The following is a 26,201-nucleotide window of genomic DNA, read 5'->3' on the forward strand; positions in this document are numbered from 1 at the left end:
AAATTACGACAGAATGAAATGCTACCTACTTTGTTTTTACTTAAGGTTGACATTCCATCGAAACTGAGTGTACATCCTAATGTTCATTGGGCGGCACGAGGATAGCAAATTAGACGTTTGGCATTGCAAGTCTAAGTATACCTAATATATTTAGGTAAATAGAAGAAATATATCCTCGTGCTGCCCAATGTACATTATAAGGATATACACTCAGATTTGATGGAATGTCAACCTTAATTAAAAACAAAGTAGGTAGCATTTCATTTGTCTCGTAAATTTATCGAACAAATGAAATTAAACCCAATTGAAAATACAACAAGATACAAACTTCCTTGGCTATAATTTTGTATGGTAGGCAGCACGAGGAGATATGAACATCAATTGTGTGTATTTGAATTCTATGGAGCTTGGCAAGAATTGGTAATCATGTAAACTTAGTAATATCATAATATATTGTAATATTATATAACTAACCATTGAATGAATGCTGTGCTAGAGTTTAAATACAGTTACATTGGATTATTCACATGTGTATAAAATATTAATTGCTTGTTTTATGGATGTTGTAATAAATATATTATTGTTTATTTATATCTGCATTACATATGTATGTCAATGTGATAATAATTTATAAGAAATTTTTATAAAGTCTTATGATGAATAAAAATGTTTATATCATTTTATAATTTTTATTTCCCTGTAACATAACATGTTGGCACTTCATAAGAATTTAGCTGACAAGTAGTAGTCACTTCTTAATAAATAACATCTCGCATGAACTCCGATATTATGATATCGAGTAACATTAAAGTGCCGAATTCTTTCTTCAGTTGTTAACAAACAGCTCCCAACCAATTCCTGCCCACAAATTAATGAATAGGATAACTGGCAATATAACCAAAATCAATAATATGTAGTTAACATATTCATCCATAGCGATGGGCGTCAGCGATTTTCAATTCAATGTGTTATTTTTACTGGTAGAAAACTGTAATGCGTTTAAAATCAAGATGCCAGAACAAAATAATATATTTCGCTCTTCGCTCAGTCGCGCTATGAAATATGAATCGAATTTGACAGTGACAGACAGCTGACGGTTGGCTGTGATCGTTCTGTAACGTATCCAGTGATTAAATAGCAGCGTTTTTAATTAAAAGTAGAGAATGAATAAAATTAATATGCTTTAATTATACAAAAATGCCACTTTGGAACCTGTTATGATGTTTCAATGAATAAATTACCCGGTATTGGAACATTTAAAAGTTGCATGAAAAGCTAAATTTCGACTGTTGCTGCTGTATAACTATTTCGGAACGTATACTCTGGGGCCATCAAATGAAGTCTGTTCCATATATGTTTTTACGCGCTCGTTTTTTACTACTTATATTTATCGTAAATGGAAGCGTAGCAACGTTTCACTAATTACCGGTTAATTCATTTCCGGTTACGGTTTTTTAAAGTTCCAAAACTACACTGTCTGTCAAATTTGGATAGCACAGAAATTTTCGTCCTTCATTTACGTACGTGGGTACATATTCGAGTTATTCCAAGAGTTACGATTTTATCGCTACCACGATATAAGTTTTGACGGTATAACAATAAGTGTGACTTTTACAGAGCCCCATTCGTAACAGCCAACGACCATGGCAGACTCCCATGCCGACAATAACACTTGCGTGGTGTGTTTCAAGAATGTCTTGTACTACTCGATTGGCGAGTGCGACCACCCCGTATGTTTCGAGTGTTCCACTCGTATGCGAGTGCTATGTTTGCAGAACGAATGTCCAATCTGTCGGCAAGACCTGGCGAGGGTGAGCACATTGTTTAGTTGGTATACAAACCGTAACCATAACTTATGATTATGACTTACTCGGTTTATTTTATCTACAGGTCGTGTTTACGGAGTCCGTCCTGCCTTACAAAGAATTGCGCAATCGTGTTTTTACGGACCGGTTGTTTGAAAGGCAGTTTAAGATAGCATTCTGTAGTCAGGAGATAAAGAATGCCTATGAGGAACTCTTGGAGAACCGTTGCCGGCTCTGCAGCAAGCTGGCGCCGTTCAGGACCTTCACTATGCTCAGTGACCACATGCGGAAGGTCCATGAGAGATATTTCTGTGATCTTTGTGTTAAACACCTGAAGGTCAGTAAAGTTTTCCCTATTCTTTCACCAATACCTGGATTGTAAATCTGCTTTACATATTTGTTCATTAGGCTTTCAGACTCAATATAAACAAACACTATACACAATTCAATTTATACATAAAAGGCATTTTTAAACGGTTTTATTTTAAAGTATATAACTAAAGGCTTAATTTGACCACAATTTACTTTATTCCACATTTTATTAAATAAATATTGACTAATTTCTTTTGTCAATATTATAAAATGAAAAATGTTGATGTATGGAATTGATATTTCAACATTTTTCAAGTCAGCAAAAATCAAATAATATGTTTTATCATTTCCTTTACTATGGTTTGCAACAATGTATGTCTGAACAATGCTGACATAGATTCCTCTTCTTATCTCAGCTAGCCTCAATGTATGCCTTGGTGATACATGCCTAACTCTTTAATACTACATTATTTGTATTATCATTATTTGTTCATTATCATCAAACATAAAGTAAACAATTTAGAGTGGCCATAATACATTGTGTCCATAGACATATCTCACTATGCATAGCTTATACTATAGTTATAACCACATTGCAACATAAATATTAGAAGGAAATTTATTAATTACATCACTAACTATGAGTCAAACATATTTGCAATTAAACAATTGTAATAAAAACAGAAAGTTTCCTTTTGATTTAATTTTATTTAAAAGTTATTGTAATAGTTTACTAGAGATGGGCCGAATATGGAGTCTGCAGCCGAATACGAATATTCGGCCAAATGTTTGGTTTAGATCTCACCAAACTGAAAATACTTCCGAATTATTTGGTTGATTTGTGTCATTCTAATAAACCATTTGAAAACACTTCAATTACATTAGGAGGCAAAGATGAATCCTAGTCAATTCCCTAGAAACAAATAGGTTATAAAAGACGAGGGACTTGTAAACAAATCTTCAACACTCCAAAATTCAAAACATCCTATGGATCAACAGGTTTGATTGCAGCAACTTGATTCAACAACAAGAGAAGCAATAAAAAATATTTGCCCATATTCGGCATTTTTACCGAATAATTCGGCTGAATACGAAAACATTGGAATACTTGCCGAAAACTGAATAAATTCATCCCATCTCGAATTTTTCTTATTACCTATTCCATTAAAATTTCTTCTCTTATTAATTTGACTTGTGAAACTGAAACCACTTTATTTAGTTGAGTTCTTACAAATAAGAATAAGAATAAGAATAAGAATAAGAATAATTTATTTATAATAAAATAGGTAGGCAATCACAAAGGTGTCCGGTAAGCACCAAACTAGGCTGAGCCTGTATCTTGGGGCTTACAAAAGAGTAGGTAACATACGGTAACTAAACCTAATTAAAATGATGTGTGTGAGGGTGATAAATGTAATGGAAGTTGCAATATATTTTTGAATTGTGTTGCAAATGTTACTATTATATATTTTCCCTTTTTAGATATTTACAAATGAGCGGAAATGCTACACGCGGCAGGAACTCGCTCACCATAGACGAAAAGGAGATCTCGATGACACCTCTCACAGGTTAATATGGTACTTTGGAGTGTTTGCGTTGCTGCATCTATAAGATTACTTTAGATATAGATTTTTTCTATAACATATGACATTTTCAATTAAAAGGTACGGCAAATAATTTAATTTCCGACTCATTTTGTACCTTGTCACAGTGACAATCAATATGAAAGTCGCTAGAGACCTCATACTATTGTCACTGTGACAAGGTACGAAATGAGTCGGTTATTAAATTCTTTGAATGTACCAAATACCACATTACTGATTGTCAATAAGAGTGATGTCTTGTTGCCTCTTTATAGAGGTAAGTAATGCCTTATTAACAAAATAAGTTATTTTTTTCTTTTGACCCCTTGGAGGATACAACTAAACGGAGTAGCCATTAACAGGCTTTCCCCTCTGTCGAAAATAGGCGGCCAACGGTCATACACAATGTATGGACTGACGTTTATCTGACATGGTTATTTTTACGTTACGCATACATTTGACGTTCCCCTCCCCCGCAAAAATCGGCAGACTGTTTTGTACAGAAAATTACAGACATGGCGTCTCCGTTTGATTATATCCTCCAAGTTTGACCCCGAAGGAGCCAAAGGTCCTATTAATATTTAATCCCCTTATTTTTATAGTTTCCTAATTAAAACATCATCTTTTGAGCACTGCTCACAAGCAATCCTCTACAATTTTGGTAGTTTTTGATTTACTCAAACAATATAAGGTACCTGCACCAAAGATTGCACATCGTTATTGTTATTTTTTATTTTTCTTATGTTTAATACGAACTTGCAGTTTTGTCTATGGCACTAGCCAACATGGGCGCAAAATTTGAACACATTCGCACTATAAAAATTATGAAATATTTAAAGTAGGCCAGCTTAACAACCAAGCCTTAAATTAATTAAATACGAATGTTGTCTATCACGAACAGAGGGCACCCTCTCTGCGAGTTCTGCGAGGAGCGCTTCATGGACGCAGACGAGCTATACCGGCACCTCCGTAAGGAGCACTTGTTCTGCCACCTCTGCGACGCTGACGGCAAGAATCTGTACTACGCATCTCACGTGGCGCTGGCCCATCACTTCCGGACGGACCATTATCTGTGCGAAGAGGGCGAGTGCGCTGGACAGCATCTTACGGCTGTGTTTCGGAGCGAGATTGATCTTAAAGGTAATTATAATTACAAGTACCAATCACGATCTCTTAACTAATTAAATTGTTTTACTGTCGGCGATCTCTCACTCTCTCTGTTTTTCTTAGCCTATTGATTGCATATTGCATCCATAGATGGAGCAAAATAATTGTACCAAATATTATTTGTTAAAGGCGATCAAAGTATAGGCGATTTTTTTAAATAATGTTTGTCAGTATTCTATTTAAAGTACCCTATACTGGGGTTCAAAGTTAAACCTCGTGGGGTAACATTGATCGCCGATTTTTAAACTCTCTGCTGCTAAATGTATATGGAGCCGTTTTAACAATTTTTTCGATATTTAAAGTTTATTAAAAAAAGTTATTGATGTAATTTTACTCATTGGATGTCCGTTTTTTTATATCTATTATATTTACGGAATAACCGCAAGTAAACACATCGATTACACCCTGTATGTGCATACTGTGCATACAACGACCAAATAAATGTTAAAGTGTGCGTCGCACCCATAAGTGAGGGCAAGAAACAGATATCTCTTCCTTGCTCTCACTTATGGATGACGTATCAAGCTCGCGGTGCGGTGCGATAGTATGCTACCACTTTTACGGTACGAAACGGTACTTCCCCGTTGTTAGGGGGTATTTCCCCTTGGTCTATACAGGAACTGTGCAACCTCTGTGTTCTACAGAAACGGTTCTTCCCCGTAGTAATAATTTTATTATCAAGAAATTAAATTGAGGCAACGTTTCATACATCAGAATTCAAGGATGGTAAAATTTGATATCAAACACATTAGTGGACTTAAATATGGTTTAGTTTTATCATAAATGTGTTTACACTTTGATATCGCATTTGTCATTGATTGACACCATTGACTCAAAAGCACACTTTAAAGAAATATACAGAATAATGCGTAAAAATATAAATGAGGAGTAGTAGAACCATGAAAAAACATGTAACTTTAATTCATATTAAGTAGAGATATCTAGTTAGGAGAGAAACATCCCTTTGTATTTATTTTCCTAGTCCATAAGCGCGATGCCAGAGTGCGTGATCGTTGATTAGGCTTAACTTTCCCCAATCGAATTCTAAAGCAAGACTGAACAATCAGGGAAAAATAAAAACTTAAGTTTTTGTAAGAAATAAATACTTGATTCCTTGTTTGTTAACATGCAGCCCACAAGGCGACGATTCACGGGCGCAACATGCCGCGCGGCGCGGCGCGACAAGCGCGGACATTGGAGCTGCAGTTCAACATCACGCCGCACCCGCAGGCCCAACGGGCTCCTAGGTCGGTATCAAGGACTCGACAGATATAATCATCATCATCATATCAGCCCTTTATCGCCCACTGCTGAGCATAGGCCTCTCTTCTAGTACGCCACTTGTCCCGGTCCTGAGCTAATCTAAGATATAATAGATAGACTATATGGCGCCGTACTTTAGTTTCCTTGCCTAAAACGATTTTAACGTGATTTCATTCAAGTTTTGTGTCTTTGACCGTGGTAATGTTAGTTAGATCTTACGTCTTGAAATTATGAATAGTATAATATGTTCCATACACCGATTTTATTACTCTTAAGAACTTACGCTTCAAGAAACGGATGGGATGTCTGCGCTCATTTTTTTTGCTCGATTTGACGATGCCGTGTTAATAACATATTTTGTTTATATAACAGGGACCGCGAGCGCGAAATGGAGCGCTCTATAAGCCCCCCGCCACCCGTGCAGCAGGCGCAGCGCATCGACACCCGCAGCGACGAGCAGTTCCCCCGCCTGTCGGCGGCGCCGCAGACGCCTAACCTCGTGCTCGGCGCCGGACACAAGGCCTACAAAGGTCATCATACAGTATTGATACTAGTACATAGAGCACTCTATAAGCCCCCGCCACCCGTGCAGCAGGCGCAGCACATCGACACCCGCAGCGACGAGCAGTTCCCGCGCCTGTCGGCGGCGCCGCAGACGCCTAACCTCGTGCTTGGCGCCGGACACAAGGCCTACAAAGGTCATCATACAGTATTGATACTAGTACATAGAGCACTCTATAAGCCCCCGCCACCCGTGCAGCAGGCGCAGCGCATCGACACCCGCAGCGACGAGCAGTTCCCGCGCCTGTCGGCGGCGCCGCAGACGCCTAACCTCGTGCTCGGCGCCGGACACAAGGCCAACAAAGGTCATCATACAGTATTGATACTAGTACATAGAGTACTCTATAAGCCCCCCGCCACCCGCGCAGCAGGCGCAGCGCATCGACACCCGCAGCGACGAGCAGTTCCCGCGCCTGTCGGCGGCGCCGCAGACGCCTAACCTCGTGCTCGGCGCCGGACACAAGGCCTACAAAGGTCATCATACAGTATTGATACTAGTACATAGAGCACTCTATAAGTCCTCCACCACCCGTGCAGCAGGCGCAGCGCATCGACACCCGCAGCGACGAGCAGTTCCCGCGCCTGTTGGCGGCGCCGCAGACGCCTAACCTCGTGCTCGGCGCCGGACACAAGGCCTACAAAGGTCATCATACAGTATTGATACTAGTACATAGAGCACTCTATAAGTCCTCCACCACCCGTGCAGCAGGCGCAGCGCATCGACACCCGCAGCGACGAGCAGTTCCCGCGCCTGTCGGCGGCGCCGCAGACGCCTAACCTCGTGCTCGGCGCCGGACACAAGGCCTACAAAGGTCATCATACAGTATTGATACTAGTACATAGAGCACTCTATAAGCCCCCGCCACCCGTGCAGCAGGCGCAGCGCATCGACACCCGCAGCGACGAGCAGTTCCCGCGCCTGTCGGCGGCGCCGCAGACGCCTAACCTCGTGCTCGGCGCCGGACACAAGGCCTACAAAGGTCATCATACAGTATTGATACTAGTACATAGAGTACTCTATAAGCCCCCCGCCACCCGCGCAGCAGGCGCAGCGCATCGACACCCGCAGCGACGAGCAGTTCCCGCGCCTGTCGGCGGCGCCGCAGACGCCTAACCTCGTGCTCGGCGCCGGACACAAGGCCTACAAAGGTCATCATACAGTATTGATACTAGTACATAGAGCACTCTATAAGTCCTCCACCACCCGTGCAGCAGGCGCAGCACATCGACACCCGCAGCGACGAGCAGTTCCCGCGCCTGTCGGCGGCGCCGCAGACGCCTAACCTCGTGCTCGGCGCCGGACACAAGGCCTACAAAGGTCATCATACAGTATTGATACTAGTACATAGAGCACTCTATAAGTCCTCCACCACCCGTGCAGCAGGCGCAGCACATTGACACCCGCAGCGACGAGCAGTTCCCGCGCCTGTCGGCGGCGCCGCAGACGCCTAACCTCGTGCTCGGCGCCGGACACAAGGCCTACAAAGGTCATCATACCGTATTGATACTAGTACATAGAGTACTCTATAAGCCCCCCGCCACCCGCGCAGCAGGCGCAGCGCATCGACACCCGCAGCGACGAGCAGTTCCCGCGCCTGTCGGCGGCGCCGCAGACGCCTAACCTCGTGCTCGGCGCCGGACACAAGGCCTACAAAGGTCATCATACAGTATTGATACTAGTACATAGAGTACTCTATAAGCCCCCGCCACCCGCGCAGCAGGCGCAGCGCATCGACACCCGCAGCGACGAGCAGTTCCCGCGCCTGTCGGCGGCGCCGCAGACGCCTAACCTCGTGCTCGGCGCCGGACACAAGGCCTACAAAGGTCATCATACAGTATTGATACTAGTACATAGAGCACTCTATAAACCCTGCACCACTGCAGCGAGTGTCGCGCATTACATTAGTTCAAACAAATATCTTAATGCGGGTGAAAATCAATCAGCTAGTCGATTCGTAAATCATAGTAAATCTAGTCATCTCGCTTGCACTTGGCTTAGATAGCAGCCTTCCCACTTCATGTGATTTTGTAACGAGTAGACACAGACAATCCAACCTCTAGACATAGCATAGTCGCGCTACCCCCTCTGCCACACATACGGTAGCGTTACTCCATCTTCGAGTCAATCCCGTGCCGTGATTGGTCCGTGTCTTTGAACGGACCAATCACGGTACGGGATTCGCTCACCTCGTCCCCCCGCACCCCCGTATTTTTGGCAGCATCGGTTTCATGAAAGAATAGGGATGTTGACACATGTTGAATTTTATAACAAAATCTAGTAAAATAGATAGCAAACGAGCAATTTATCACAATAATGTGGATATTAAAATAAAATATTGAAAAATTACAAAAATACACCTAAAAGTTTCAAAATTTAAGTTTTTTTTTAACTTCCAAAAACGATAAAAGTAAGGGTACCATTCGACTCCTTACATTTCACCAAAAAAAATATTGTATAGTAACTATATACATAAACGCAATATTTCACCGACAAAAACGCAATTTTCTTGTTTTGTCCATACTACAACGTGGGCGATGACGTCACGGCCTCTGGCCGTTTTGTATAGGGCGTTTCGCGAGTGAAGTGCGACTGTCGGAATTTGACTACAATTTCTGACTTTTGTGTTACTTTAATGCAATGGGTCCCATATAGACATTTGATCCTAAAAACAAACCCGATCGATTGATACCATAAAAAAAAATTAGTCATGTAGCCTATTGGCCTAAGCTCAGTCTAGAGGTTGGATTGTCAGTGCGAGTAGACAACCAACTGGTTGTGTCGTGTCGCAGGAGGCGACGGGCTAGCACGCACGGACCGCAACTTCCCTGCGCTGGGCCCCGACAGCGGCCCGGCGCCCGCGCCCGCCGCCTCGCAGCGCGCGCCGCCCGTCGCCGCCACCATACTGCGGAACTGTAAGTAACATTCTAAGGGCCAGTTGCACCAACCACATTTGACAAACTGATCAACGTCAGCCGGCGCGCCCCGGCACCTTACTATGAAACTTACATAATAATTTAGCGAACTCTTTAACGATACGAACAGTTTGGTGCAACCGACCCTAAGAATATTATAAATAAATGAGCATGAGTATCGTTTCTATCTCGGGTAACTCACAAAAAGTAACTACATTCCTCCTCAATATCGCCTCCCCCATATAATCTCTGGAACTCTCCCTTGAACTAAACTGAACTAAATTAATAGGTCATTGGACAGAGAGGAGAACCATGGCTTTCCTCTATGATTTTTGAATTAATTGTGACGTTATCTATGAAAATATGCCATTATTAACGATGCTCCGATATAAATACAATGCCGCGCGACGCTGTGCGGCGTAAGCGCCATCGACAATAAGATCCCTTTCCATAGATAGTGCCCCAATTTATTTTTCATTTCATGAACCTGGATACATGTATAAACATACATTATTTCAGCAAAACCCAGCATGTCAATCCAGCTGCACAGCCAGCCGACCTCCGCGAGCAACTTCCGACTGACCCAAGCGTCCGGCAGCCGCGTGTCCATCGCGGCGCGGCGGCCGCTGTCCGACGACTTCCCCACGCTCCCGCCCGGCGCGCGCGACGACCACCCCAGCGTCGGCGCCGCCACACACCAGCCGCCCAAGGTTAAAGGCTTGGCCAGACATAGAGCGCAACGCAGCGCCGCGTGATGCCGACGCGATGACTGTTCAAACAGGGCGCGCGTGGCCCGCGCTCTCAACACGCCCTCATCGCGCGCGCGAACGCGGCGCGGCCGCGCGGGAACGCGGCGCGGCCGCACGCCACCGCTCGCTGCCTAACGTCCGATCCGACTGATGTGACCCAGCGCGACGCGGCGGCCCGCCGCGTCCGCGCGGCGCAGCGCTGCGCGGACGCAAGGGGCCGCGCGGCGCGGGGCGCGACAGAAGCGGGGCGTGATACCGGCGGGACGCAGTCTGTTTGACGTCGATAACCTGTTAGCATGTGCCGCGGTCGCGCGGCGCGGACGCGGCGCTGCGTCGCGCTCTGTCTGGCCAAGCCTTTATGATTAAAAATTATTTATTTACACAACATATTCACATTATCATTCAGATCTGGTTCCTACACTAGGGCGTGCCTGTATCGTAGGTAACCAAAACAGAGGAAAAAGATTACACATAAATCGCATAATGCGCGACGAAGGTACTCAGACATACCAACCTATTCAGCCGCCCGAGGGCCTGTTGTCATACCTATGTTTTTAATATTGTACACTGAAAACCCTAAAAACGACTCCCGCCTTAGAACATTTTTTTACATCTGCTACTCTCTAGTGACTGACGGGCGGATAAGGGAATCACAAACGTTACACGTAAAGCATTAAGAGTGAGGGTCTGAATTAATAACATAATATAAGATACAGGTATTCAATAAAATTAATTTTATTTAGGTCGCCATGATCAACCGCCAAGAGATGGAAGCTCTAAAGAAAAGCACGTCTAACTCTCAACCGAAGAAGGCACCGCTCAGCAGCGAGGCCTTCCCCGCGCTGTCGGGCGGAGGCGCGCCGTCCGCGCCGCCGCAGTGGCTCGCCGTCTCCAAGCAGAAGGAGAGGCCCAAGCCCCGCGCCGAGCCGCCGCCGCCCCGGCAGCCGGCCTTCAACCCGGCCGCGGACTTCCCCGGCCTCCCCGTCAACACCAAACAGAAGGCTAAGAAAATGCAGCAACTGGTCCAGCCGCAAGCCAGGCCGCCACCCCAACCCCAGCCTAAGCCGCACCCCGTCCCGACTCCTCCCACAAACTCGGACGCCAAACTCACCAAGAAGGAGAAGAAGAAGCAGAACAGCGCGAGAAAGGAAAACGTCTACGATATAGACTTGACCCTCGTCAACGGAATGGAGGATCTAAAATATATGGATCCGACCACGCTGGCGGCCTCCGCGAACACGCCCACTCAACACCGGAACATCAAAACCATAGACCCGGTCCCCGTCAACGAGAAAGAACGCAACGGGGGGAACGGAGATTTCTCCTTAGCGGCCAAGGAGTTCCCGTCGCTCTCAAAATCTAAGAACGTAGCGCCGGTTAATAACTTCGCGGTGCCCATGAAAACTGTCCTGCAGCAGACTAAGAAGAGGGTGCCGAACGGCGTCCCGCCCGGCTTTAAAGCTAGGCCGGCCTGCGACGGGATGACGTTCACGAACTCCTCGGGGCAGACGTTCGACGCGCCGGTGCACTCGTACGTCCCGCCGCTGAACTTCGAGAACAGGAACCGCGCGCTAGTGAACAAGTTCGCGGCCGCGCTCGGCAGCGCGGAGGCGATGGAGGACTTCAAGGTGGCCTCGCGCGCCTTCCGGGACGGCCTCATCGGGGCCGACGAGTTCCACGCGCACTGCGAGGCCGCGCTCGGGCCGCAGATGGAGGCGCTGTTCGCGGAGCTGGTGGCGCTGCTGCCGGACATCGGGAAGCAGCAGGAGCTGGTGGTGGGGCGGAAGGTGGCGCTGGACACGTGCGTGGCGTGCGGCCAGCTGCTGGCGGCCGCGGACCGCGCCGCGCACCACGCCAAGCACTGGCCGCCGCTCGGCCGCTAGCTTCCTCGCCGGACTCGCCGACACCAAGCGTCACCGAACTGATCACCACGAATACTTTGAATCCGTTCAAATCCCCCGAGGGCTTCCACCGTGACTTTAGGTATCGTTTAGAGAGATCTCCCGTAGCTGCTGAGACGTCTCTTGAGATCGAACTAAAGTCAGATCTCAGCAAAGCAGTCGGTTTATAATACTTGTACCTTGGTGTCATGAAAAAGCTCGGCCGCTAGCTTCCTCACCGGACTCGCCGACACCAAGCGTCACCGAACTGATCACCACGAAAACTTTGAATCCGTTCAAATCCCCCGAGGGCTTCCACCGTGACTTTAGGTATCGTTTAGAGAGATCTCGTTGTACGCTCCCGTAGCTGCTGAGACGTCTCTTGAGATCGAACTAAAGTCAGATCTCAGCAAAGCAGTCGGTTTATAATACTTGTACCTTGGTGTCATGAAAAAGCTCGGCCGCTAGCTTCCTCACCGGACTCGCCGACACCAAGCGTCACCGAACTGATCACCACGAATACTTTGAATCCGTTCAAATCCCCCGAGGGCTTCCACCGTGACTTTAGGTATCGTTTAGAGAGATCTCCCGTAGCTGCTGAGACGTCTCTTGAGATCGAACTAAAGTCAGATCTCAGCAAAGCAGTCGGTTTATAATACTTGTACCTTGGTGTCATGAAAAAGCTCGGCCGCTAGCTTCCTCACCGGACTCGCCGACACCAAGCGTCACCGAACTGATCACCACGAAAACTTTGAATCCGTTCAAATCCCCCGAGGGCTTCCACCGTGACTTTAGGTATCGTTTAGAGAGATCTCGTTGTACGCTCCCGTAGCTGCTGAGACGTCTCTTGAGATCGAACTAAAGTCAGATCTCAGCAAAGCAGTCGGTTTATAATACTTGTACCTTGGTGTCATGAAAAAGCTCGGCCGCTAGCTTCCTCACCGGACTCGCCGACACCAAGCGTCACCGAACTGATCACCACGAATACTTTGAATCCGTTCAAATCCCCCGAGGGCTTCCACCGTGACTTTAGGTATCGTTTAGAGAGATCTCCCGTAGCTGCTGAGACGTCTCTTGAGATCGAACTAAAGTCAGATCTCAGCAAAGCAGTCGGTTTATAATACTTGTACCTTGGTGTCATGAAAAATTAACCACATAGATGCATGTTTACAAAAATGTATCCTATACTTTGAGAGCTAATTAATATTTAGCGAATGCGCTAATGTCTAGTAGACCTTTTTATAATTTTGAGCTGTATGGTGTCGAGATAATAAGATATAATATATTTTCACTGAGTGTGACTCTTGTAAAATAGCTAGCTACCGAAACTCTGTAGTGGTACTGTTAAGGTAAACGTGTAATAAATGTGATATCTTCGACATAAATACTGTAGTTGTACTTGCGGGTGTTGTTGCTGTTAATACGCGAGCTTATGTACATAGTGTAAAACGATGTTTCCAGGCGTAATCAAATTCACTCGATAAAGACCGTAGTTACGTTGTCTTTCCTACTTTGTTTACAGGAAAATATCTTTGTTACAGTAATACTCTAGAAATCATTCGAAATTAATCAAGGTAACACGAGGCGTAAAAAAATCTCAAATTTTGTCTACCGAAGCCATTTTGTGTACTGATAATTTTATTTAATGGGTACATAAACTACATAAACATGATTTTTAGCTTTAACCTTTTAACCGCCATAATTAGAATACGTCATCGAGCGTGCTCGTGTTGCCGGGGGGTACGAAGTTACACGAAGTTTTGTCTTATTTATCAGACAGCTGCGAAATGAGCCCGATTTTGTATGTCTTATATATCAGTCTACGGCGGTTAAAAGGTTAAGTCGCATAATGGACGCAATATTGTAGATTGATGTTCGTGAAACATTTCACTTTGCAACTTTGCACCGTCACAAAGCTACAATTTTTTTTGTGGTCCTATTTGGTCTAAATTTAGCTCAAGCTGTTTTAATATTGCTTCAAAATTCTAATTTAGGGTGCTTTAATGCTAAGTTTTAAATATTTGACGAATTATTTATGGTCTCAAATAGATGTTTCTTTGTACAGATATAAGGCCCGATTTACACATTGAATAGCGTAAAATGCGAGTCCATATATATTTGCTACAGTATGAATAGTTTAAACAGTACAGTTTGAATTTGCGAGTAGCAAATGTATGAACTCGCACTTAACACTAATCAGTGTGAAAATCGGTAAAATATAGTTTTGTATACCTTTGTAAATTACATGTAGTTATTGATTTACTGATGGTTTTTTATTTTGTTTATGATTTTGTGTCTTATCTAAAAATCTATATTACTGGAATTATATAATGACAAAAAATAAACAAAAAAATCTTGTCTGATTTTAGTAAGAGTAGGGGCATTCAATTGTTCGTTGTTTATGGAGTTAGAAAAACATATTACTAATCACGACTCAAATGGCACCCTGTATACCAGGATGCGTGGTATCTTCAGGTGATACTTAGTATCGACTTTATTATGGTTAAGTTAAGGTACAAAATCATAAACAGGAATTCATTTATCAGTAGCCACTACAAAATCTGTAATCCGATAATCGGTACACGTATTTCACGATTATTCTACGGTATTCATTATTCTTACATAATACATTACACATACTGATCAATTTACTCCAATATAATGACTGTAATTGATTATCCTGTTATATATATTTTGATTTGTTTAGTAAATAAAATACACAATGACAGAGTGGATTCTGCAATTTTATTTTGCGGGACTACTTGTTATCGACAAAATCTGAAATTAAGCATTGTAATGTTGTCGCTTTTCTCAATATCTACAATTTTGAAACTTACTTCTATGAAATAAGAGTCAAAATTTTATACTTATTCCGAGACTTCGTAGTATAACCGTGAAATATATGTCCATGAGCAACGCCACACCTGTAGTGTTGCTGTTTTGATACGAAAGTATACGTGTGCTATTAAAATTATGTGTGAAATATTATTATTATTATTCTACCTTTTTACCGACATTAAAATTTGACTTGCACTGACGCTTTCCTAGCCCTACGTTCAACACAGCCGGGTTTTTGTGTTAAAAGAATTAATCTTTAGGGTCAAATTAGCCTAGCACAGACATTTTAAACCCAACGGCATATCAGGTAATTCGATTTAACCCCCTAAGGAACAATCTTATCTTATTTTGTCCGTCTACACAGACGGTTTTGCTTCTCTTATGTAAGTGTCTCGGTTTTAGCTATTTCGTTTCTTTCGTGTAAATAGCAAAAAGTACAGTGATGTGAAAGGTGTGTTCATTATAAAAACAACGGGTTGCACTCAGGGAGTGCCGGCAGAAGTGAAAACTCAATGACTAGTCCTAAATGCACTATGTATAATTGAGGTTAACGCCATCTAGCGTTAGCGTTAATTACTTAAAACCCCTAAGCACATCACTGTTAGTACTCTAGTTATATTAATACCAGTTAGAGCGAAACTCACTAGATGGCATTTAAATCAATAAAGAAAAACTCAATGACATGTAACAGTTTTTCGATCAGGTCACGTGTCCGTCTTACGGTCACGTGATCGTCTTATAACATTTTTCCCCACCTCAAGAAGTGCACAGCGCCGCTAAAGAAGTTTTCACTTCAAAAATGTCCGTTTGACGACGCCTGATATGCCATGGACTCAATGCTGTTGCTTGGAACGTTAATTAAATTACGAGAAGATATGTTCCTACGTACTTTGAACCAAAGAGTTATTTATAGTATGTAGTAGAAACAATAACTCTTTGATTTGAGTAAGGTATAAACACTACCTAATGAACGTTTTTACTGGGTGTGGTAAATCGAGATGTGTCCACTTAAGTAAGCTTCCTAGTTTAGTAAACATGGTTACTTATGCGTTTTTTTACTTGATTATAAAGGCAGAATTCATCTTAAATCTTTTTTCGTTGTAAGGTTATAAATTTGCAAGATGACATCTCTCATTTTAATCATCTAAAACTAAAATATAGTAAAGTATAAAAATTATAGCATTGCAACGGACTAACAATGTGAAATTGTTTAAATACAAAAACCTTATATTTTTGTACCGTTCGAGTAAAACGTATTGTACTATGTGTAAAATATTTCTGTTAAATAATTTTATTGGTTTTATTAAATTTTCAAATTGTACTAATTGTACAGGCAATATAAAATGTATAAGTAAAGACGGAACTGAGATTAAAATAAATAAACATTGGTCTCTACATATTTTGTAGTTTTAATGATCTGTCAGCTCCCACGGCTCAAATATGAGCCAGAACGCTTATGGTGACGTCATATCGTGGGATTCGACAGGTTAATAAATAGCGTTCGAACATACGATTTTAGGTTTGGAAGCCCACATGCCTTGAATACTATAGGAACACCTTTATCGCTTTCACAGTTCTTAGGAGAATAACATTCGAGTACTAAATAAATAAAACGAAAACGTAATTCATACAGATACATATATTTTGCCGCTTATGAACAACCAAATAAAATGCGTATAAAACCCCCTACTTGTCGCTTTTACCCCAGCCCAAGAACCCCTTAACCAGGCCCGTGATGCCGGCGCCCTGTTTCTTGCTGTCGGCCGCGCCCGTCTTGTCCTCCAGGTTCGGGAACTCGATGAAGTTGCACGCCAGGTCGAAGAACAGCGGCTTGCAAGGAATCGCCTCCATAGGCGGCGGCATCCTGAAGATGTTAGGGTTCTTGGTCAACACTTGAGTGTCCTCGCGATACTCGTCCAAGCGGTCCACCAGAGGCTTCTTATCTTTGTACGGTTTGCCGCTAGAGGTGTATTTTTCTTCCTCCTCGTCGTCGTCTTCGAGCACCGAATCGGCGTGCACTTCAAACTTGCAGCTTTCAATGTCTTTCTTCAGGGTTTCCAATTTTTCTCGCAACTGTTTATCGTCGAGTTTGCTAGCGATGGATTCGACAGTGTATGTGCTGCAGCGTTCGAGCATGGCCAGCGCTTCCCTGAAGCGCCGGAGCCCGGTCAACACCTGGGCGATGTAGTAGCACCGGAAGGCCTTGTACGCCTTCATCTGGATTTCTATTTCCTGCTGGTACGCCGCGTCATTCTCAAAGCCAGGGAGTTGTTGAAGCTCATTGAAGTTCTGAAGAATGATCTCGTAGAGCCTCGTCAAGTCTTGAGGACGGACTTTCTTTCCGTCTATCTGAGTGTTATTCTTGCGCGCGGTCTCGGCTTGTTGAACCAAGAGGTTGTTCCTCTCGATGGTGCGCATGAGACGAAGATACATCAGATACGAGAGAAGATAGTAGATGCCGGACTGGGTGCCCTCGGTGGTTTTGAGTTTGGGGTCGTTCTTGATCTCGTCCTTGATGGCGGAAATGGCGTCCTTGACGTCGATGAGTATGTTGTCGAGGATGTCGATCTTGGCCTCGGTGGAGGGCGCGGCGGCGGCGGACTTGTCTAGGTCTTGCAGCGTGATGAGGAACATGCGCGCCTTCTGCGGCCGCACCGTCACGCGCCGCCCGCGCCACTCCACCTCGTGCATCACGCCCGACCGGGACTCCCTGCACAACGAACCATTATTAGAGGAAAAGAGATATCAAACTCTCTCGGGCAATAGCACAGGTTCGCGTTCAATATTCAACTTTATGCTGCTTTGGTTAAGGGTTCATATTCACATGCGCCCACTGCGGACTTGTCGCCGATTTTATACGGTCAGTAGCAAACATTCAACCGTACGTTTCACGGGTTAAGGTTCATACTCACTTGGCTTGAGCCATCAGCGTATCCAGGTTCTCGATGAGGCCCTGCCCGCGCATGGCCACGAGGTCGCCCGCCGCTGACTGGTCGCCGATGTTGTACGCGCAGTAACGCAGGCTAGGCTTCAGTTCTTCCACCTGTGGGTACATATACAATTATTTAAATGTGCGCAATATGCATGTACCTACACTCCTGACGTCCGGGATTTATATCGAAATCTTTCATACTTAGAATAGCTAAGTAAGTGTGCAAAAAAAGTTTTATGAGACTGTTCGCCAGTTGATGCAAGGCTAGTAAAGTCAATTGTAATTCTGCACTACGCGAGAAAAACAATACAATCTAAACAACACATAAGCCACGGACAAGTAAAATTTAATCTATGAGAAGGCGTAGGTACTATAAAGTTCTTTTGAATATTAAAAAACAAGCTGTTGAGTCCCACGATTTGGCGTAAGTAACCCAGCGAAAACATCTTTTTTTTTTTTCAAAACAGTAAGTACCTATAAATACTGTAGCATCAATAGTTTGATGAATACGCTAGCTACGAGTAAGTTGCACACGACTGTTTTCCCCCCTCATCACAAGCTCGCGGTCTCTATTGTTTCCCCGAATAGTTTTAAGCCATAATGTATTGTTTGCCCGCATTTTCGTTAGTCATAATTCATTTGGTTCAGAAACGCGTCACTTTTCAGGATTGCCATAAAACAAACCTAACCTATCTATAAGTTAACCTAATGAACTAGAGAATGAGAGATGAATATCGTTATCTCATTCTAACAAATAGCTTTGTCCCTACTTACGTAAGTAAAACTTACAAGTGTAGAAACGGGCTAACGAAAATCCTGAAATGTTAACGGTTTCAGTTTTATGACTAATGATAATATGACAAACAATACATTATGACTTAAAAAATTATGGGAAACAACGGGACCCCATTCCCGTACCTTCTGCTTGTACACGGTGCGCTCCTCCTCGTTGAGGGCGGCGCACAGGTTCTCGAGCACGAGCTGCGCGCGCTGCAGGCTCTCGGCCGCGCCGCGCCACTGCTGCAGCTCCACCAGCAGCACGCCGCTCAGCCAGGCCGCGTACGCGCCTGCCTCCAGCTGCGTGCGGGCGTCGCATACACCACTCTGGCAAAATTTAGTGTAAGGCCTGAGTGGACGCTCGAAGCGGAGCGTTCGGCGGGGCGTGCAGCGTGGCGTCGGGCTCACAAGTGATTTGAGCAGCGTGCACTAAGGCCGCTACTATACGTTTGCATTTGTTTAACATGCACGCCCATCTCGAGCGTCTACTCAGGCCTTACACTTAGTGTAATGGATCAGATAAAGGCATATCAAAAACTGGCAAAGTGCGAGTCGGACTCGCGTTCCAAGGGTCCGTACATTAAGTCCGACTCACGCTTGACTGCACATTTCTAATAGGTTTTCCTGTCATCTATAGATAAAGAACTAATTTTAATTTGTGTATTTTTTTTCAAAATTTTAGACAGTAGTTTCGGAGATAAAGGGGGGGGGGGAATGGTCGGAGTCGGACAGACAGACAGACACACGAGTGATCCTATAAGGGTTCCTTTTTGAGGCACGGAACCCTAAAAATGGGGTTGGTAAAGGGACAAGGGACTTATTATGAATGTGTCGTCAAACTTATGGATTCTATCAGTGTCACGGGCGTCGCAAAGCCTGAGGCGCGAAAATTATTGTCATGTTAGTGCTTCCGCGCCCCCCTCCACAGTGTAATAGGTGCTTTCATCATCATCCTGGCGTCAATCCCAGCTGTGCCCCCGCGCGGGGCGCGAGGACCCGGGGTCCGCCTAAGTGTAATAGGTGCTTTATTTGATTTAAAGTCGTTGTTAGACGGCCCTTCACAACTATGGTGTGCTCCCGGTACGGCCGGTACCAGTTTTCTACATATAAGTACAAACTCAGACCCGGAACCGGGTATTCCCGGTTCTCGCCATACACATTCAGTTCCGGGAGTATTCCCTACTTACAACGAACTATAAAACGACCTAATTGATCAAACGCCTCTGAAAACAGCGTAGCCTCCAGCCTTGAGATGTGATTTTCTTCCATAGTTCCATGACAGCTTAAATTAATGATGAAGAGATCAGCTACGTACCTCACACAGCTCCAGCAGCGACTGCGAGTGTGCATAAGCCTTCTTCAGCCTAGAAACGAGGTGGAACTTCTTCCTGGGCTCGGTGTTGGCTTCCTGTCGGAGCTGCATGGCGTGGGCCCAGGCGCGCTCGGCCTGCAGCAGCGGCACGCAGAGCAGACGCGGCTCGGCCTTCGGGCCCGATACGTGCACTGTCGTCACGTCGCGCCGCCGGTAGTGGCGACGGTCACCCTAGAAATATGTTTTCTTTAAATAGGAATGGGTTACAGCAGTGGTGATTTTCCTTTAAAAATAGGCAGTTTGAACTTAAGTGCCAATCATGTGGACATTACCATAAGTATATTGTTTCTACGAAGAATGCGATTACGTTAGAACAGGGGTCACCAAATGGCGGACCTAATTGGTGACCTGCGTTAGAAAGAGGATTGGATGAAGGTTTCATATGTGACATGATTTTTGAAATTTTCATAGATGATGTATTTCTGTTGCCGCTATAACAACAAATACTAAAAACAGAATAAAATAAAGATTTAAGTGGGGCTCCCATACAACAAACGTGATTTTTGACCGAAGTTAAGCAACGTCGGGCGGGGTCAGTACTTGGATGGGTGACCGTTTTTTTGCTTGTTTTGCTCTATTTTTTGTTGATGGTGAGGAACCCTCCGTGCGCGAGTCCGACTCGCACTTGGCCGGTTTTTTTTGCTTGTTTTGCTCTATTTTTTATTGATGGTGCGGAACCCTCCGTGCGCGAGTCCGACTCGCACTTGGCCGGTTTTTTTGTTTACTATGTTTCGAAACTTACTGTTCAGTTCAATTACATACATCTGCGAAGAAATTCAAAGGTGTATGTGAAGTCCCCAATCCGCATTGGGCTAGCGTGGAGACTATAGCCCAAGCCCTCTCGCGCATGAGAGGAGGCCTGTGCCCAGCAGTAGGACGTAGGTATATAGGCTGAATTATTATTAAATAAAACTCCTTGAACTTTATTAAAGGTTGCTATAACACAGTCATCTAATTTAACAACGAACAAGACCTCTCTCCAACTCTGTTTAGTTAGTTTAAACTTACTTGCGGTATTTTGAGCACTTTTCTAAGGCGACGGATGCGGCGCGAGCAGTAGCCGCGGTAGCGCTGGTAGTCGGCGTGCCGCAACCCATGCTGCTGCTGTGCGTCCTTCGTCAGCCGGAAGACTGTGCTGGTTACGGAAGCCATTCGAGCGAACATACAGTAGTAACATGTAATATCTAATATGCAAGTAAAACCAATGGGTAAAGCAAGAAAGAAAATATTTAATAATACCCACTATACTCTTTATTGCACATCTCAGTAAAAGAAAATGTTTTAAATCACAAACTTAACTTAAAAATAGAGTAAGTAGAGGCAGCACAATCAGCAGTATTATTGCTAAACTGCAATCTCTTCCATACAACCTTTTGTTAGTGGACTAATTGTAACAAATATTCAAAATTGAGTCTCCGAATCGTGCTTAAAGTGGTATGGCCATCTCATGAGGAGGCCAGAAGATCACATGACTAGACAAGTCCTTAACATCAACACCGGCTCCAAATGATCAGGCAGAGGTAGACCCCCAACCTGGATGTCTGTCATAAACAAAGACCTTAAGAAAGCCCAAGTAGATGCTTCAACGACTCAGAACAGATACACCTGGCAAAGAATGATGAGGAGTGCCGACCCCAAATGATATGGGAAAAGGCTAGGCGAAGAAGAAGAAGTAGGTGATGCAATGAAACCAGATAGGTACAGTGGCAGATTTGCAGTCGGGCCGCGCTAGGCTCCTGGCCCTGTAGCAACTACTAACCGCCCCTTTCACAGCACCCGCCGCCTTGCTGCTGCCCCTAATGTCTTGTCCACTAGATACATAGCATAAGTAAATAAGTAAGTAGTGTGTGAATATAAACTGGGAGCAAATTAATACAGAATCCACCACAAAGTTAACAAGGACATTCCTTGAGCTATCCCATACAAATGCATTCTATTTTGTATATCGCCAATTTTTTTTCAATGTTACAAGTTGCAGATTAAGGTATACCCAGGTAAGATCATTTGTATCAACTGCAAAGGTAAGTAATTGCTTGCTAAGTTCGCAATTCTTATAAGACTTAATTTAGTCTCAGTAAGATTTTTATATGTAATGTACCTTAATATAATATGTAAACTTTATAAGCAAAGTAACTTGGCATAGCTTAGTCAACAATGTTTAGTTCAATTCAAATAATTCAATGGACATAGGTATTTTAGCCATTGTAAGTAAATTAATTTTACGTATTTACAGATTCACAATATTGAGGATGGAACACAATAACAAAGAGTTAATGTGATAAATTTGACCCTTATCTTTTTAACTTAAAGAAACTCGAACTGCTTCCAACCTGTGAGGTATATTGGTTAAACATGCACAAATATGACAAAACCTGCCGTCCCTTAAATGAAACCGTCTTAATATTACGTATCCATTAACAAATAAACATATTGCAATATACAATTTAATCCACGTTAGTAAAAACTGCTTGTTTTATCGTAAAAAGGATACTTTCTAAAGTAAGAAGAGTTGGGGGTTTCGCTTCTTCCTTCTCAGTTTCTCCAGTACCTAGGGCCTTCGCATCTCCAGCTTCACCGTCTAACACTACCATAATTGTATAAAAATATAGTAATTAAGTTTGTCTAGAGAATTTCACTTGCACTTTTTAGTGATACTTTTCAGTGTTCGCACTCGTAGTCTCGTATCACTCCGATTCACTCCATTCGCACACGCAACGTCATACGTCAATTGACAGCTGACAGTAGGGTTCGTTCCGAAATTATTGAAAATTAATGCGTTCCGTACAATTTATCCTTGCACACAGTGCACATAATTGGAGTAGATATACTTGGTAAACCAGATCTTGTCAGTAGAAAAAGGCGGCAATTTTGAAAAATGTAGGCGCAAAGGGATATCGTCCCATAGAAAATTTGAATTTCGCGCCTTTTTTTACTGACAAGATTTGGTTGACCAGCTATAAAAAGGTTTATCCAGTGGTGTGTTAGGACTTTAAATAAACCATAGGGCAATAAAGCTGTATCCAGACGGGCTGGGCAAATCGACCGATTTGATCAGGAAAATAATTGGCGTCAATCTCTAATTTAAGATTTATGGTGATATTTGAGCACTCTTAGTAAAAAAAAATGCTCCAAAACGAAAATACTAGAGTCACAAATTGGTATTCTTGCGTCCGCACCTCATTTTATCGGTAATATCGGTCATAATCGGCGAGGCAAATTGGCTTTTGCGTCCGCACGTCCTGATTTGATCGGAGAATTTCATCAGATTGGCGAAAAATTGTCTCATCTGGATACAGCTTAAAAAAAGTGAGACTGTGACAAGGACAAACAATAATAGCGCTTTTCTCTGCTACTCCTCCTGAAAGATACACAAGACTAAAAGTCTATTTTTTTATTCGGTAGACTGAAATAACAGTTAATAGTATGAACATGAAATGTCATTTCATACTATTAACTGTCATTTCAGTCTACCGAATAAAAAAATACTTTAAAGAACATGACTCCCGTTCTGTCAGTCCCCCCCCCACCACTCATGCCCAATCCATACTTAATTCCATGGAGCCAAATATCGGCTGTGGCCAGGTATGATACTAAAGTTTAGCCAGAGACTGTCATTTCAAACAGAGAGAATCATACTGTCTTACGCTAGTACTAGCACCCAAAAGAAAGGGAGGAGTATACTTTTCGTTATTCTTATTCACTGCCAAATTTGGTTTGCCAGACTATACATATAGGCTGAATAAAAAATAAACAAATTTATTTCCACATTTTATTACAAAATTAATGTTATAATAATATTTGAATAGCTGAGAATTTCGTGAAGGCTGAGGAGTCCAGCAAGTACTTGTTCCTATAGTCGTGTCAGCGAACGGTCTCATAACGAACAGTGTCGACCAACACCTAGTCTCACTTGGTGGTTGGATCAAAGGTCAGACGCAGAAGGCGGTAATTTAGGACACGGCGCGGTGAGTCGACGGTTCCTCATTCTAAGTCCCTGACCATCGGCAGCTTGGGCCTAGCCCCGCTGCCGGCGGCAACCTAGGTTATGTTTTTTTCTACTCCCGTACCTTTATTTGTCATTTAAAAGGTCGTACACACACCTTTAACCCATTCATGGCCACGAACCGCCGAGCGTACACAATACGCCAGGCCACCATACAAATCGTTTTTAGCTAAAACGCATGACTCAGCTTATGGGTCTCGAGCCTGGCGCGAACGGTAAATAAATCGCCGCTTATGAAGCCGGCCAGTTGGACAGCATTATGCAACATTTTTACTAACCACCGATTTTCTGTGCCTATCAAAAAAGAAACTAATTATTGCAGTTTGTAGGAGTGAATATTTTTACTTTCTACAAGCGTTTAATGTCTGACCAAGCTAAGTTGGTAGCAAATTTTATAGCCCAGCCTGTGCAAGTGTTAATTTAAACGTCATAATTTCATATAAGTATGACATTTAAATTACACTTAGGTACTCAGCCTGTGCTATCAAAATCGCTGCCAACTTAGCTTAGTCTGATTCTATTTAACTTGCCGTGTTTTTTGTTGTTGTTTTTTTGGGGCAAATCTTGGAAGTTAAATTAGAACCGTTTTCCGATTTAGATGAAATTCAACAAAGGTGAGTTCAGGGTTCCAGAATTCGTAGCCAGGTCATTCGGATGAAGCAGGTTCGGGGTCCAGTTCATAGCACAGTCGGTCAGGTTAGGCGGGTTCAAATTCCGGTAATCCATAGCCATGGCCACAAAATACGAAATCACTAAACAGCACAGGAGGAGTATAAAGTCGCCAACGAATAAATCGTGACTAAATAATATTTTCCATGTTACTCCAAAATACATCTCTAATAGGGGGGATGGGATGAATCACATCTTGAACTCTTGTGACAAATACCACATGAAAGATAATACCGCCGCCGCCGTTCGGATGCATTCCTTGTTTATTGTCGAAGTGTGTCCGATAAGCTTACACCTGGTCGGTCATTATCTTTGTTTTGGTAAACGCCATTATATTAGTAACAATAGAGAACTTAAAATGTATTATAGTACTTACTTTCTAATCTGCCGTAGAAACCACGATGTTTGAAAAAACTTGTAAATATTTGTCACAAACTATTTGTTATACAATACATATTAGTTAGTGGTGACTGTTTCAACCGCCTTGTTCTATATTGAAACGAAAAAAAATTAAATTGCAACTTTAACATCATTGTTAGTAGGTAATTGCCTAAGATACAATACAACGATCACCAAATATTATGACAGTGGGAAAAAATCCTCGTTGCCTTACCCCTCATACAAAACAAAATATTATTATACTACGGCTTGGTTCCTACAAATTGTTGCTTACCATAATCCAAACAGTAATCAGTTGTAAAATGGTACAATATCAAACAGCTTCAACATGAAATAAGCTTTAAAACCAGCCAATAAAGTTTATTTTAGCCTGCTACGGAAACATTAGCAGTTTTTACAAGTAGCGCCAGGCCACGGTGACCCATACCTTGAGCCCTGTCAATAACTTCTGAAATATATATATTTTTTGTATTTTTTCAATATAGATTTTTCTGTTTGCTTGCATCGCATTATGTATCTAGAATTTCAGTATATTTACTATATTGCACTGATAGTAAACCAAACTTGAATATTCGAGACCCTGTTTTCATTAAAAAAAACGTGTTTATAATTTTTATCCTAATATGCCTTATAGAAATGATTGTTAGCTTATATGTTACTTACGTTATTACATCAAATTACGTTTCGTTTAAGTTTAAATGAGAATTTATTCAGGACTCACATGTGAGTCACTGGCCCTGCGGAACTGTTTGAGCATGACCCATACGCTGAGTCGCTGGCCCTGAATGGGTTAAACCCCTATGTTATAGTTGTCAAGACAAGTCTTTAGTCTATTCCCCAAAAAAGTATTTGTGCATACACGCAGTATCTTTTTGGTACTTTTACGATACTTCGTGTAATCACCACTTAAAAAATATTGTATGAAATACATTGTTGCCAACCTAATTTTAATTGTCATCTCTGACAGATGACTACTAA

At 43.1% G+C, this 26,201-nt stretch overlaps 2 protein-coding genes across 2 annotated transcripts; one reads left to right on the top strand and one right to left on the bottom strand.

Moving 5' to 3' along the window:
* Positions 1-1,438: 1,438 nt before the first annotated feature.
* LOC134651097 (E3 ubiquitin-protein ligase ZNF598) lies at positions 1,439-12,272 on the top strand. The gene is made up of 10 exons (XM_063506091.1): positions 1,439-1,524; positions 1,618-1,811; positions 1,891-2,142; positions 3,600-3,685; positions 4,602-4,840; positions 6,000-6,114; positions 6,503-6,660; positions 9,482-9,604; positions 10,124-10,314; positions 11,097-12,272. The coding sequence occupies exons 2-10, from the start codon at positions 1,644-1,646 to the stop codon at positions 12,234-12,236; spliced, it is 2,472 nt and encodes an 823-aa protein (XP_063362161.1). The 5' UTR covers positions 1,439-1,524; positions 1,618-1,643; the 3' UTR covers positions 12,237-12,272.
* A 4,423-nt stretch (positions 12,273-16,695) lies between these two features.
* LOC134651098 (signal recognition particle subunit SRP68) lies at positions 16,696-22,823 on the bottom strand. The gene is made up of 6 exons (XM_063506093.1): positions 22,644-22,823; positions 21,161-21,282; positions 20,096-20,323; positions 18,922-19,107; positions 17,984-18,114; positions 16,696-17,781 (listed from the first exon to the last, which is right to left on the bottom strand). Exons 1-6 carry the CDS (start codon positions 22,741-22,743, stop codon positions 16,758-16,760), a joined length of 1,791 nt encoding a protein of 596 aa, XP_063362163.1. The 5' UTR covers positions 22,744-22,823; the 3' UTR covers positions 16,696-16,757.
* Between the last annotated feature and the right edge of the window lie 3,378 nt (positions 22,824-26,201).

The sequence above is a fragment of the Cydia amplana genome, chromosome 9 (genome assembly GCF_948474715.1).
Source record: "Cydia amplana chromosome 9, ilCydAmpl1.1, whole genome shotgun sequence".
Lineage (NCBI taxonomy): Eukaryota > Metazoa > Arthropoda > Insecta > Lepidoptera > Tortricidae > Cydia > Cydia amplana.